Raw genomic sequence first — 15,149 nt, 5'->3', positions numbered from 1 at the left:
TTTTTTTTGGGCACTTTTGTGAGATGACCTTGTAAAAATATATATATATATATTCCACATTAAATTAGAAGCTAATTGTAACAGAAATAAACTGTAGCTAAGCTAAAAGTGCTTTACTAAAATGTTACTGTTTTACAGTATGGTTTACATCCCACTCTCTTCTAGGACTTAATTTCTCCGTATTTTAGTTTTCTTTCATGAATCACAGATTAAATTCTCAATTTCCGATTTCTGTTTCTCTGAATGATAACATTTAAGTTATCTGGCCTTTTACTGTATTATAATAATAATGGTGAATCCCACCCCTGAACATCCACAAACACACCTGAGTATCTCCAGCCCTATCACTCATGTCCATCACATCTAGGATTCGTGGTTATGCCTGTGAGGCATCCGAGTTTGCTTTGTGTCCATTCTCAGGCTGGCCTCCGCCCCTCCGCTCTTTCGTAACTCACCTTATGGCCCCAAAGAACAGTTGCCATGGAGACCATGCCCGTCAGGTTCTGATGGGACGGGCTTGTAGTCAAAGCCTCTCAACGATCTTGAGCAACCTCTCACCCTCCCCATTCTTCTTCTTCCTCCAGGAAAAAAAATCAAATAAATAATAGCCGTTCAACAACCACGCCACTCCACTGAAAGGTTTTCTGTAAAAACGAAGAGTTGAAGCTCCCACATGCGAGCTTCTTTTTCAACATGTTACAAAAAGAAAGATGAGTGGCACATTTTTGTTGCTGCCGCTGTGAGACACAATCAACAGTGACTCACAGCCCATCTTTTTTGTCTTCTTCTTTTTTTTTTTTGATAAACATACCTGAGAGTACTTCACCACTCTGCTTGAGTGGCTACTCTTTTGTCTCACTTCTCATGGCTCTCCTGTTATCCCTCAATAGCAGCAGCATTTAATAGTTTGCATTGTACACTGAAGTGGTGAAAGCCTTTAAATAATTTAAAGAATTTGCTTGTTTGTTCTTTTTTTCGGTTTCCCTTTTTTCTTTTTTTTTTCTTGTTTAAACTTAACTAGCTCCAAACAAAACAGCCATGGTTAGATGAGAAATTTACTTTTTGAAGTTAATAACTGATAATCCCACAGCTGACCAATTACAGTTTGTTCCATACTTATGCTTGAATATATATGCAAAAACCAAAAAATACATGTATAGTTTACCACCTCAGCTGAAAAAGATGCTGCTTCTTATTTGTAAATATGGGATATAATTATTCCCTACCAATGCAGAGCTCTCTTACTCTCTGAATTGCCTTGTATAATACATCAATATATTGTAATTTGCACTAATTAAAGCAAACTTCCTCACCTTTTCAGTCAGTCCTTCCCCTCTGTCCTTGTACTGTGTTCTTCTGTCTTTACATCTGTGGATGGTTTCCAGATGCCGGAGCCATCCATTAACTCTAACCCACCTCCCCTCCACTCTTCTTGCCGCCCACGGTAAGCTCTGACAGAGTGTTATGGGGGGGGCATGTGGGGGGTCTGATAGTGGCAAGCAATGGAGCGAACAAGTTATTACAGGACAGGCAAATAGAGGCCCGATGAAGCATGAAAACCTTCCTTCCCTAAAGCACCACTCATACATATACACACAAACACACACACATGTACAGACTAAAGAATATACAGACAGATGGAAGGAAAGAAATAGGATAGATGTACAAAAACACATGCAAGCACAAATATAGATGTTATCTTTCACTGCTCTCTTCCACAAAAACAAAAAGAGGTGAGAAGGAAAGACTGGCAGGCCTATACACATGCATACACACAGCCTGTCCTTAATTCACGCTTTCTCTACGCATGCTAACGAGAGGAGACACACTACATGACGAGCCACAGCAATAGGAACGGGGTGACAACATGGAGCATGAATATTAATTTTAGGATGCCAAAGGGATCTGGAACGGCACTGTTGCAGAGCAGTTAACATGCTTTGCTTCCTAGCTTGGCTTACAGAGCAGCTTTCAATCAATTTTTTATATCCCACCAGGAGGATGTTTGTTGGCAGTAAAGGTTTATAAAAGAGTAATGCACAGAGAACAGTAAGGAGGCTCAGATGCTGAAGTATTGGGTGCACAACCCTAATATTTCGAGAGAGCAGGGGTTTAAATTAATTTGAAAGTGCCAGGGTTCAAACACTCTAGTGCAATTTTAAAAGCAACCACTTGTACTGTATTTTGATCTGCACAAGTTAAGCGTGTTTAGAGCAGACTGAAATAAATCGAGCTGTTATTCTTTGGTTGAAAATACTGCCAGCCTGAAATTATTTGCATGTAGGCAGTTGTTCAGAAGGCTTTGGCAGTGGGGGTAGGTCAGAAATCATAGTTTCATTTGCTTTAAATTCACTTACTAATATACTCTCATTGAAAGTATTGGAGCTTTAGCTTTGCTCAAAGAAGGAGTAAAAGGCATCACATGTTTCTTAAGTATCTTCCAGATGAAATATCCCTTAGTGTTTCACAGTTTCTTTGCCTGTACCAAAAGCCATTTATCAGTGCTGCCTGAGTGGACGCGTCTCATCTGTAAGACACAACACACAAGCAAACACCATACGTCTCGAGCGCAGTGCCGAAAACACGAGCTGGGATAGATGTGCGGCATGGGTCCCATTTATGAGGGGAAACTCAAAACTTTGATGTGTATCTGGGTGTCCTATCTGCAGTAGATAAAGGGGATTGTGTTAGTGAGGTGCTAACACGCTATCTGCTACACTAACACTATCAGCGTGTGAGAGAAACAGCCAGACTCCTGCTGGAGTTGATCTGGATTTCAGAATGATTGGATTGCATTAGATGGTGTGAAGAGATCGAAATAAAACCACTACAAAGTCTGCTCTGCTGCTAAACCTCTCATCTCCAAAGTCAACAACTGGCACGTTCTCATTCTCCCGTAAATAAAAAGAATCTAGTGTTGCTACCTCTGCTGCGTGTTTTTGTTGACAACGGATAAGCCTCCCACCCTCACACCTACTCTCCTTCTTTACATACTGTACATGAAAAATTAAAGGAAAAAATCAGCTAAATCACAATGCAGGCAGAATGCCAACGAGAAGGATACATTGCTAGTATTAAATCCAAGTGTGGCAATTGTGTTGTATTCTACATGCAGATTTAAGAGTTTGGGCTTTTTTTACCCTCTAGACTCCGTTCTGCTGATAGTCTCGTCTACAGAGAATAAAGGCATTAATGAACCAAAGAAGTTGTGGTTTGTAGTATCTTCCCTGCACACCCCACATTTTTTTTTTTTTATCACGATGTGTCGTGGGTTTAGTTAAAACGCTCTGGACAAGGATGAAAGGATTTATGGAATTTTGTTTGTACTGCTGTTTTCACTCGTATGAGGATCTGAGAGCAGTCTGTCTGTGAATACGTGGGTGTGCGCGTGAAAATGTTTGAACTTTATTTCTGCTAAACTTTCAGCAGGTTCTGCTCACGAATGTACTTTCCTGACTAATGTTCACGCTGTATTCAATGGACCGGGTCTTAATGCCACGTGTGTGTATCTGTTTGTGGGTGTGTTTGAAGCCAGATGGCATGCCTTCCTCGTCACACTCTGCAAACCCAATGCACGCCCTCTCCTTACTCTGGATGCCCGCCTAATACTAAACGTTGCACCGTGCATGTGTAAACATGTGAACAGCCTGACACCTAGTGGTTCTCTTCTCCGTTGTTGTGCACTCTTGTTACCTTTGCTCGCCAGTGTGCTACTACATGTTGGTAGGCATTTCATCCATTGCACACCTTATTTTATCACTCTGCTTTTGCAACGGTGGCAGGAGAAATTCCAAATCAGCCAGAAACTTCATACCCATAATCAGCATCAGACAAAGTTACTATATCTAATAGAGGCTACAGCGGCGACTTTCCTACATCAGCTCTAGCATTTGAAGGCAGGCGCACTTCGGGGGTTGAAGCAAACCTGGAATGCAAAAAGTGGAGGATGATTACCCATCCCCCATGCACACACAGCCTCCACCCCACCCTACTTTGGACGCTTTTTAAATTTGAGACTTTGTGAATGTGAAATGAGTCTTCTGTGCATGGGGAAAGTACAGAACATCTGTGCAGCCCCTATCTTATCCCTCAGGAATGAGCCAGAGGGAGGAAATATCTTCATTCTCTTTATTCAGAGGCGTTTTAAGTGTGGCAATTAAGATATGTGGAGTCTTTTATTAGGCCGATTTTTTTTTTTATTTTTATTTTGCTCGTTCATCTTCGCATAAGTGTATTCTGACAGTGGCTAGTTAGCATATTCATTGGCAAGTAGCCAAAGGAATGGGCTCCATAAAAAAAAAAAAATGCTTGTATCTCAGCAACCCAGCGGCATGTCAGCCGTTGATCTGCAGAGTAGTTTGATTAAAGACAGACAAAAGAGTGCTTTGGAGCTTGTTTTAATCACTGCACTCTCAATAGCCTATTGTGCACTAACATCGGCCCTCACTTTGCTTCAGTAGCTGCATACAGTTTTCTGTGTTTGTGGGCATGTACTATATTTTCACCAGTGTTCTGTCTCATGTGCTTTGAGGCAGTTCCTCAGTGAATTTTTGTTTTTAATTTCAGTTAAGGCATATATTGATGTCGAAGCTTAATCTCTGATTGCCTACAGGCTGTCCTACATTATCATGTGAATCTTAGTAGAAAGTGCTTTCCAATGAGTATTGACCAAAATATGAGTGTACACTAGGGATGCAACGATACCAATTTTTTCAAACCGATACGATACCGATACTTGGATCTGAGTACTTGCCGATACAGAGTACAAAAACCGATACTTCTACCACACAAACACACACACACAAATGCAATGAATTGGAAGACAGATTTTATTTTATTCTCTGCCGATAAAAATTTAAATCTTAATAAAAATGACCACAAAAAAATTTCAAGTGAAAAATAAGCACTTCTGTTAAATTATTGCAGAGTCTCCACATTGTAATTTAACAAAATATCACTGAACTATTGGCACTGTCTCGAGCTTTCAGAATAATAAATAAACACTTCTGTTTGGAATAAAATAAAATACAAATTAGGTTTGAGAATAAAATAAACTTTTAAATTATTGCAGAGTGTCCATATTGTAAACAAACAAACAAAATAACGAAAGTATTTGGCATTGACGAACAAACTCCTCATCTGCCTGTGGATCATCAGTCCACTGTGCCGTTAAACCAAGGACTGACATCGCGCACACACTGCTTGTCTTTACCTCTTCAGAAAGTTTTGGCACCATTATCTCTCTGATGTATGGGCGGTTGGGAATTTCATATCGCAGCTCGAGTATGCTTAGAAGACGGTGCAATCCTATGTTTTCCACGACCGGCATTGGCTGGTCATCCAGAGCGATAAAATGAGTCAGAGCCTCTGTTATTTTAACTGCCCGTAGATTTTCTCTTGACATTTTTCATCGCTTTTCCAAAACCTGAGTTAAAGTTGGCTGTTCCGGTCCACACTGCTGACATTTTGTTTAGCCTAGCCTCCAGTTTCTCTTTTTTATCTGGAGCCGCCAGTCTCACTCGCCTAACCCTGAGCCTGTTTAGCGCGGGGTGTCCCCCTAGTGGCGAATCAAAAAACTACAACAGAAATAACAAGCCACCCTCTGATTAATAAAATAAGTTAGTATCGGTTCATGGTATCGGTTAACTTTTACGAGTATGAGTACACACACATTTTACAGTATCGGCCCCGATACCCGATACCAGTATCGGTATCGGTGCATCCCTAGTGTACACACATCGTTTGGTTCTGTCTGATCGGTAGGCAACAAAATCTTACTGTGTAGTACTGATATGATATTATCAGAAAACATCAACTTTCTGAGTATTTAATGTATTCTGCTAAATTCATCATGTTGTTGCTATATTTTTTTATTTCTAAACTGCTTTATCTTCAGCGTTTCGTCAGCTACAGTCTTCAGCTACACCTAATTTCTTTGTATTTTCCGTTCAAGGAACCAGATGTTTTTTCATTTTTGTGGTTTTAAACTTGAGTTGTTCATTGGATAGTTCTTGTCCAGGTCATCCTCCTTTTTTAAAGAGCGACTGTCAGTATGTACGATGAAAATCAGGAGTGAGGTACAACAGTGTGTGTCTTCAGCCATCTGTAAAACACGGTAGAGGCTCGGTCATGGTTTGGGGATCTTGTTGAATTATCAACACAGAAAAGCACCATCAGATTTTGAGCCAATAATTTGATGTAATACCATTTGTAAATTGTCTGATTGGCAATGTCTTAATCTTTCTTAATGACAACGATCCCAAACACACTGCCAGTGCAGTCAAAGCATACCTGGATAGAAAAACACTATCAGTCATGGATTGGCCTCCCCAGAGTCTGGACCTCAACATTACTGAAGCAGTGTGGCTCGACAGACAGCAGAACAAAAAGCAGCAGACATCCAAAGAAGAGCTTTGAATGTCCTATGAGAAGCCTGGAGAACTATTCATGAAGCCTGCTTAAAGAAATTACAAGAAAGCTTACATTAGAAAGTTTAGGTTGTGCTGACAAATTAAGGTTCTTAAGCTTATTAGATTTGTACAACTTCGTTTTTTGTCTTGTATACTATATTTCCATTTACTTTTGCACGTTTCAGTAAATCATGGAATAAAGTTCGACGACCTGAAATTCTGTCAAACTGTAATTTTCAGACTCAAGATGTCTTTTTTTATGATACAGAGTAGGAAAATGTCAAGAACAAAAATGAAATCAGGAAAAAAATAGTATGAGCTATCGGCCAAATTGTTGTTTTAAATAAAAGGTACCAGTTAAGAATTGCACCGTTTGAGTGCAAGCCTATCATTTAGCTATTTTTACCTAGTAAGACCTCGCTTGATCAAGGCTGAATTCCTGACAGCTCCCATTCTTGTTTTAGTCCTTTCTAATTCACGCAAAAATAGGAAAAAGGGAAGATGTCAAAAACTAAAAACTGTTAGCAAGGTTTAGAAAGGATGACACAAAGAAATGCAGACAAAAGGAGAGTGTTCCTGGTACTGAAGGCATACAGCAGGGGGTCTGTGTGACTCTATCTCATTTAATAGATTTTAGGTGGAGTTCAGTTTGGCAAGGTTGTGTGCATAAAACTTCAAAAGACACTCTCTCTTCCCTCTCCCTTTTGGACATGTTTCTTTCTGTGTCCTCTTTTAACAACCGCCTGTGACCTCTGTGTGCTCCTTTAAATCTTCTCTCTCATGCAGAGGTAATAAGATCAATAGAGGTGGGATATAATGAACTGCTGAAAAGTAAGTAGTAAAAATATGGAGAGAAAAAGTGAGATAAGGATGGGAGGTGTATGGGGGGGGTTGTTTGTTTGTTTGTTTTTCTTTTTTTTAAATGATCCCTTTAGCTATTTATAACAATTTTGCTTAATTTATTCTGTATCAGAATGGCCAAGTACATTAAATATCCATGACAGTAAATTACCAGCATGACCAGCAAGAAAACACCAAGTAAAGAGAAGAGGAGAGGAGGGAGCACCATGCAGGGGGAGGCAGACAATAGACAAGAAGAAAAAGATGGGAAAACAAAAGGCACTAGAGGTAGTGGAGTGTAGGCGAGAGGGGAGTGTGAGGTGGAGAGATGTGGGGAGAAGGCACTCTGATGTGATTAGAGGGGCTTATTTGAAAGGCTACACCTCGCCCCTCTCCCCAAGCCTCCACATATGGAAGCTTTACGAGTTTATAAATGCAGTGTCGATGCAGTGTAAGAGGTGCCAGTGGCGCTGGGAGCACTGCAGAGAGAGGGTATTAATGCAGAACAACAGTGCAGCCCCTTTCAACATGCTGCCATATGAAGGGGATTATTCTGAGTAAATATACTACAATGCACTTATTACTTTTACCATTTTTATCCTAACCAATTATCCACTCAGTATGGTGTTGTTGTTTTTTTGTAATATTATTTCATTGTAGCCAATTATTTTGTTAAAACCATTGACAGTTATAGAATTACTTTGTGGGTTAGTACTCCTGGTTGGAAATCACTCATAAGCTCCAACTTTGTAAATTGTGAAAAAGCAGGATTTTAAAAAGTGTAGTTTTTGTAATGGTTGTCAATTAAATAAGACGAGAAATCCTTTCACTTTGGAATCATGAAGTCAAACGTGGCCAAGCGGCTTTGCTGTTGCTCAACAGCACGAAAGTATTCAAGCCTTTCGTGTCTAGTTTGACAAGACAGGAAAGCTTGTAGTGATCTTTGATGTTGAGCTTTGATCATGACATTTAGGTCAAATGGAATGTCCTGCTAGAGTTCCCTGACAAAGCTATTGGAGAAGGTATTATAATAGGACATTCACGACGAGTAAAGAAAGAAATGTGTTGCGATTGCTACTATGAGGACATGTTTTATTCATCAATTAACAAGTTGCAGAAATTGTAGTATCAGTGTTTGGTGAAACCAACCTGTGTCTTTAAAACGGTAGCAGTCCTCCTGGTTCACTTTCACAGGGTTTTCAGTGGTCTTGTAGTTATGCAGGTTTACTATCTCTGTTGATTGTGTGTCTTTTAGTAATCAAAGAGTGATGCAGTGATGATGGAGTTGATGGGATTGCAGGACTATACGACTGTAGTTTTAGTCATGTTGAAGAATTCATTCGGCACGGTTAAGCTACCTCAAACTGCCAGAAATGTGAACTTTACATCAGTTCCCAGGAGTTCCTGGTAGTTTTTTGCCTGTCCCATTTGGTTCTTTAGCCGTCAGAATTGTTGTCTGAACACCAACAAGGATACCCAATGGATTTACTTTGCCAAATGGATCATCACGGCCTTGCCGTATTGGTCCATTTGATCGACCTTTGTTGTTATTATTTATTTTATTTTATTTTCAGTTGTTACAGACGGGACGGACATGACTGGGGGATAGGAAAGGGAGAAAGATAGATGAAGGAAAAGAAAAACAGAAGGGAAGAGGGACAGTGAGAAAGGGCACTTAAAAAGAGAAAGAAGAGAAAAAAAATCTCCTGGATCACCTGTTGAGAAGAAAGAAGAGGAAACAAGCAAAAAAACAGAGCAACATACTAAACACAACACCATCACGTTAATCTAGCTAAGTGTAAACAGCAGTAAATACTAAATATTGAATGTTGTTGTGTAGCAAGCAGGACCGACAGCGCACAATGTGCTTGGAAATTGCAGCCAATAGAGGTGTAGTTTATGTGTATGAACAGTGAACACCCGTGTGCACACCTGTGTGGATCAGCGCACTTGTATTCAAAAGGTTTCCCCCTGTAACGGTCTGCTAGAGGATGTAGAGAGCCATAGCCCTGTCCCTCAGGGCATGAAGCAGGCATGGAGGAGATCCAGGCTCCAGACATCCAGAGGCCCCAGAGTGCGAGAGCCCAAGGAGGACCACCGGAGGGGCATCCGTGCCACCCTCCTGGGAAGAGCTGAGGAGAGCCCCAGATGAGGGGTCACCCAGTAGCCATGGAGCAGAAGCCAGAGGGGGCTGCAGTGGCGTGCCCGCCCGCCCTGCCGGCAGACAGCTGTGCCAGAGTGAACTGAGCCAGAGGCCCGAGGGCCCCCTTTGCCCTAGAAGAGGCCTGACCATGCAACAGGCACCAGGCCCTGCCAAGTAATCACCGGGAGTGAGCTGATACATACCTGAGCGCCCAGCCCCGGACACCAACGCACCAATGCACCGACCCCTGAGGGCATCAGTTACCGGCAGGGAGTGTGGTGAGGGGAGATAGGCCTTTGGAGGGCCTGGGAGTTCCCAGAGAGGTGAAGTGTAAGACCCAACCTGACATATAAACACAGACAAATAATGTAGTTTTTTACCTTATGCCACTGGATGTTTACAAATCTGAATGTCTAAGGTGCCAAAAGTCTTTGCAGTATCCTATATAATAAACGACTGCACTAGATTTTGCACTAGATGTGTGAACTTGTTCCTCACAGAAATTAGGTTTACGGGCAGATAATAGCAAGCTTTACAGATCAAAGCAAATAATTATATCCCGTGTGCTGTGACTGTGAGTGTGTCTGTAAAGAATGGGAGTTTGACTGGGACTATTTGAATCAGAGTTACTGTCATCAAAAATAAATGGAGTATTGATGCACAGATACCAGCTGTGCCTTCTCGCTCTCTCTTCAGTCTGGCAGCAAGTTAACACACAGCAGCGTCCACAGGCCCAGCCCAGACAAGATGCTTTTATTGATGTAAATAATGACCTTGTGTCTCATTTTATATCATTTATTAGAATATTTTTACAAATAATTTGGTTTCAGATCCAGCGTGTTGCACTGACTATAGATATTTATTGAAGTGCTGTATCGTGTTGCTCCAGCATCATTACAGAGCTTATCAAAAATTCCATTTTGATGGTGAGACCTGCTCACCTATCTCTGCATGCGATGATGACACCATTCTTTGTACCGTAACTTCAACTAAACCATACAGAATAGGCAGCAGCGCTCAATCACACACACAGTATGGGGTGGGAGGTGGGGGGGCTGCCACACAGGATCTATCCCCCTCTCTCTCCCCCTGACAGAGAGGGTCTCTGCTTCACCCTCTTTTCTCCCTGTCTTTTTATCTCCTGTGTGATTTGAACAGCCTTTCAGACCTCTGCCGCTAATGCACCAAATAGGCTCCCATTGTTAATGTTACAGCAATATGAGTTTCTTTTGTGTATGTATCTTTCTGCTCCCAGAAGGCTGCTCTGAAACCTGATAGGCAGCATAGTTTGGCAGTCGTGGGATCTCTTTATTTGCGCCTTTTTTTTTTTTTTAAATAGGTAATTATGGAAATGATTCTTCTTTGTTTTTGCCTTTCTCTACTGAGTCCAGTTCATAATTAATTGGTAGCGTGAAGGACTGGCCAATTTAAAAATCACAAGGGAGGGGTCGAGGGGGCTTGTTTTAGTTGCTGGTGTCTGGTTGGGTAGCAGGCGGGTGGAGCATCTGAATTAGATTAGATTTAATTAAGGCATGGGGCCCCTGACTATACACGCTGGTTCACAAATAGGCTGTATGCCAGGCTGGTTGATGGGAATTCAGCAGTATGTGTGAGCACACTTACAAACATGCACACACTGCAGAGGTTCCCCTGGGCCTTCAAGGTCAGGTAGGCAGAGGAAACCTGCAGCTTGGTGTCTGGAAGAGAGAGAATTGAAGCTGAAAACCATCTTCTGTCTTGACAGAAGGTTGCTGGTTTGACAAAACAAACAATTCTTCTGATTAGAGGCATAAATATATCTTAATGGTACGTAGCAGTTAAATCAGAATAAAATTTGGTTGTAAAAAAAAATGTTTCTCATATGGTTATGCTTTATTGTGTGTTGCACAGTGATGATTTGTACTTGCTTTCAATCAGTCAAAACTTATTGTGTCCATGTGCTGAGGCAGCTAGCGCTTTGTTCTATGAGGTGATTTCATTACACTCTGGGTTTCTTTGCATTATCTGGGTTTACTGACCCTAACATTAGGAATCAGGATAAGCAGTCACAGAAAACTGTTTTATTATTATTAAGTTATTATGAAGCCTAATTTCATAAGGGTTTCTTCTGAGTGTTCACATGAAAGGGGTGGTGCTGGCACCATTTGACCAATCACAATTACTGGAACTGGAACAGAGCTGCTACTTTGATCAAGTCCAGCCTATTCAATGCTTTTTGGGGGGGGGAAAGGCAGACTGTATAAGTTACATAAGTAACAGATTTATCAGTGTCACAGCTCTGTCTTTAAGATAAGGACTGTGATGGATCATAATTTAGTATTTTATTAAATTAATGCTTAAAAGGCATTTTTAGTTTTTATTCTTACAGCTGCAGCTTTGGTTGTGTTCAGCAGTCTAAGAGTAAAAACACAATTCAATAGTAGGCTTAGTTTACATTCAGATCTAGTATAGAAGTTAAATGTCTCCTGTTTTGGGTCCTATATTAAAACATACAAGAAAATTGTTGTAAAATTGTTTGCAGAGACTGGAACATCAGAACTTTTACGTTTCTTCCTTACTTTTTAAATTAAATAAAATTTCATTTTTCAGCATTATAACAGCAGATACAGATAGTTAATATCGGCCAATATGCGTGTAAATGATTAAATAAAGAAATACATGTGCAATCTCGACTACTTCAATATAAATGGTTAACAAGACAATATCTTACTCCGTCAAAAATGCATCATTTTAATTCAAACATCCCAGACACCTGTATTAAGTGTGGAGTGGACAGGGGCACTTTATTTCACTTTAATGGGAGTGTCCACATGTGAAAATCTTTTGGGAAAAGGTAATAAATCTGTTGAGTCAAATTATTGGTTATGTGATTCCACTTTATCCTAAAATATTTATTTTAAATATATACCCGAGTAATTTTGTACCTGCTGCAAACAATAGAGCTCTGTTAACGATTGGACTTTTGGAAGCCAAGCGCTGTATTGCTATGTGTTGGAAAAATCAAAAAATATGTGGACTATCTCAATGGCTTAATGGACTGACATCTATACTATCTATGGAGAAAATAACTTGTACATTAAGAAATAAATTGGACAAGTTTTGGGCTATATGGTCAAAATTCTACAATATTCTGGAGAACTGCAACGTATACACTGTGGACTTAACAGCCTGAAACTCTTGATTTTTATATCTGTCCTTCCCTTTTTGTTATGGTTTGCTTTGTTTTTGTTTCTATTACTATGTTGTTTCTGTTGTTGTTGTGGTTTTGTTTTTTTGTTTTTTTACTTTATTTTTTTATTTTTTTAATGCTCACGATGTACCATGTAAAACCGGTTAAAACCAATAAATAAATGTTAAAAAATAATAACAAACAAATACAAACTCCAAATGTTAACTGATAAAATATAATATACAAATATCATCCAGTGTTTCTGAATATGAAGTTTTTAAACTGTACAGTATCAATATCAGCCTTAAAAATCCTGAAAAATGTCCTTCAGGTTCCTTAAATATCTGTCAGGCTCTAAGTTTTTGCTGCTTCAAGCTGTCCCCTCTCCAAAAATGTAGAAATTTCCCTTTGTGTACACATTGGAATCGTAGCATGATTTGAATTCCCGTCCTTACTTTCAGCTGCTCACTTATTCACCAGAGGTTACCACAGCAGGGAGCACCACATATTTGATGTAGCAGATCCTCCTGGGATTGAACTGGAGAGCTTTCATCTGTTAGTCCAATGGTTTACATATGTTCCTGTTTCTTTGCATATTAGCAGTGTATAAATTGATGCAGATGAAATCAGAACGTGGACTTCCATTTCATAAGCATCTTAGCCGGTATAATAATCACTATGAAAGACTCACGTTAGTTGACTTTGAGCTTTTCGTGGTTCTGTTCTCTGGGTCTTTGTACCTCTGCCTCATAAATGCAGAGAAGATCTCTACTCTGTACTAAACACAATATCCCTCAAGAGCCTGTAAGTCTGTATAAGCATGGAATACTTCAAAAAGCTCCAAAAAGGCTTGCCTTACCTTGCACTTTCTGGGGATCTAATCCTTACAGATAGAAGCACTTTCAGACTATTGATTTGACCTTAAGATGTCTTGTAATGGTCATTTCCTGGCAAGCTATCTGGGCAATAGCCTCAACTGTCTGCATGATGGCTTGTGGACGAAGAAGTTAGTTTCCTAGGCTTTAATGCACATGGCCTTTTAAGTAGCAAATGGAAACCTTGAGCAGAGAACGAGGAAAGTAAGTAACTTTGAGGTTTGATATCCACAGCCTTAGTTAGCATTAGTGTAATTTGAAGTGAAATAGCAACTATAAAATACTTAGATATAGTCATTTCTCATCAGCACATCCTTTCTGCAGCCCTGTAATAAATAGATTTCTTTCCACTCTCTTGCTGCCTCTCCTTAATAGAACAGTACAGTCATCTGGTAAGCTGAAACACCATTTACATGAGCCCCATCCCGACGCCTGATTGAAATTCTCACACTGTAATATCAGTCAGCGGAAATATTTAAGCGGCCCTTCCTCATCCTATCTAAAATAATAAGCTGCAGTGCCCTGTAGCATTACTGTCGTCCTTTTCCTCATTTCATGCAGCAGGTAGGCTGCTCTGCGCTTGTGTGTTTGGCTCCAGCTCTCGTTGTGAACATTAGGTTCACTGGACTCTTGAGTAGTTTGCAAACTCTGCATCTCCCCGGGACAAACATGGCAAAGTGTGACGGCCCCTGGTGTTTCGCTGCCCGCTCTCATCTTCAAGTTGCATTTTATCTAAAAATGCTATAAGCTGTTTTGCCCTCACTATGAATTATTTAGCTTCCCTCTCCTTTCTTTTTCTGTCATACTAAAGAGTCCCTGTTTATGAACCAGGCTTTAGAAGTAGCCTCTGCTCTGGTGCACCATGGTTGATTTGTTCTCTTTGTCTCTGGGAGCTCTTAGAGTTTGACTGCTTTATGCTTATTGCTTAGCACACTCATCTCCAGGAGAGGCTGCCGCTGTTGAATCACATAGAATACATTTCCAAATGAACCTAAAAACAATTTACTGCTTGATATTCATGCCTGCCTCCTTTACTCCCTTCTCCATTCCCTTGGCTCTCCAACACCACAACTCATCTTCCTTAAATTAAATTCCCCTCTTCCTCCTCCTCTACATCCTTCCTTCCTCCATTCCCCTCTGAGTCCCTCAGCACCACTAATCCTTTTTTTTCTCATCCACCTACATTATGCATCCTTAGTTTGCTCTTCCTTTCCTTCCTCTCTTGCACAGAAGCTCCTGGCCAGGACTTTGTGACACTGGACTATCGCCTGCGTTACTACCCTAGCATCACCTACGCCGTCATCGGCAGCACCGTCATCTTTGTCCTTGTGGTAGCCTTGCTGGCTTTGGTTCTCCATCACCAGAGAAAACGCAGCGTCCTGCTGCCCAGAGGCGTACGAGGAAGTTCACATACCCACCACCATCACCAGCCCCTGCTGCTGTCCCGTCTGGTCATCTTGGACCGAGGCCACTTACATACTGCAGGTCCGGCACTCTCCCCTGGCTCACCCACCACAGCCGGTCAATACAGCTCAACACCTCGAGCTCTGCAGCTACTGTCTGGGACCCTGTATCCCTCAGCACCTTCCATGGATTCCCCTCCATCATACTCACAAGCTGTTCTAGATGTCAGGTGAGATGAACAAGTAGTTCTAGTGTCTGTATACATATTTCCACATTTTCACACTGTAACCTAAGTCTGATCCAAAAAG

The 15,149-nt window shown here is 40.8% G+C and overlaps 1 protein-coding gene across 2 annotated transcripts in view; it reads left to right on the top strand.

The window, feature by feature from the left end:
• ldlrad3 (low density lipoprotein receptor class A domain containing 3) overlaps positions 1-15,149 on the top strand; it is a 103,300-nt gene that overhangs the window by 85,802 nt on the left and 2,349 nt on the right. Inside the window, exon 5 of one of the 2 annotated variants that reach the window (XM_087842955.1) lies at positions 14,671-15,070. In XM_087842955.1, coding sequence (XP_087699081.1) covers positions 14,671-15,070 — 400 coding nt within the window. Of the gene's footprint in view, positions 1-14,667; positions 15,071-15,149 lie in introns of both variants that reach the window. The other variant, XM_006789568.3, reaches the window with a different exon arrangement.

This window comes from Neolamprologus brichardi, chromosome 7 (assembly GCF_056152115.1).
Source record: "Neolamprologus brichardi isolate AB-2024 chromosome 7, ASM5615211v1, whole genome shotgun sequence".
In the NCBI taxonomy this organism is placed as follows: domain Eukaryota; kingdom Metazoa; phylum Chordata; class Actinopteri; order Cichliformes; family Cichlidae; genus Neolamprologus; species Neolamprologus brichardi.
This window is presented reverse-complemented; position numbering and strand designations above follow the sequence as displayed.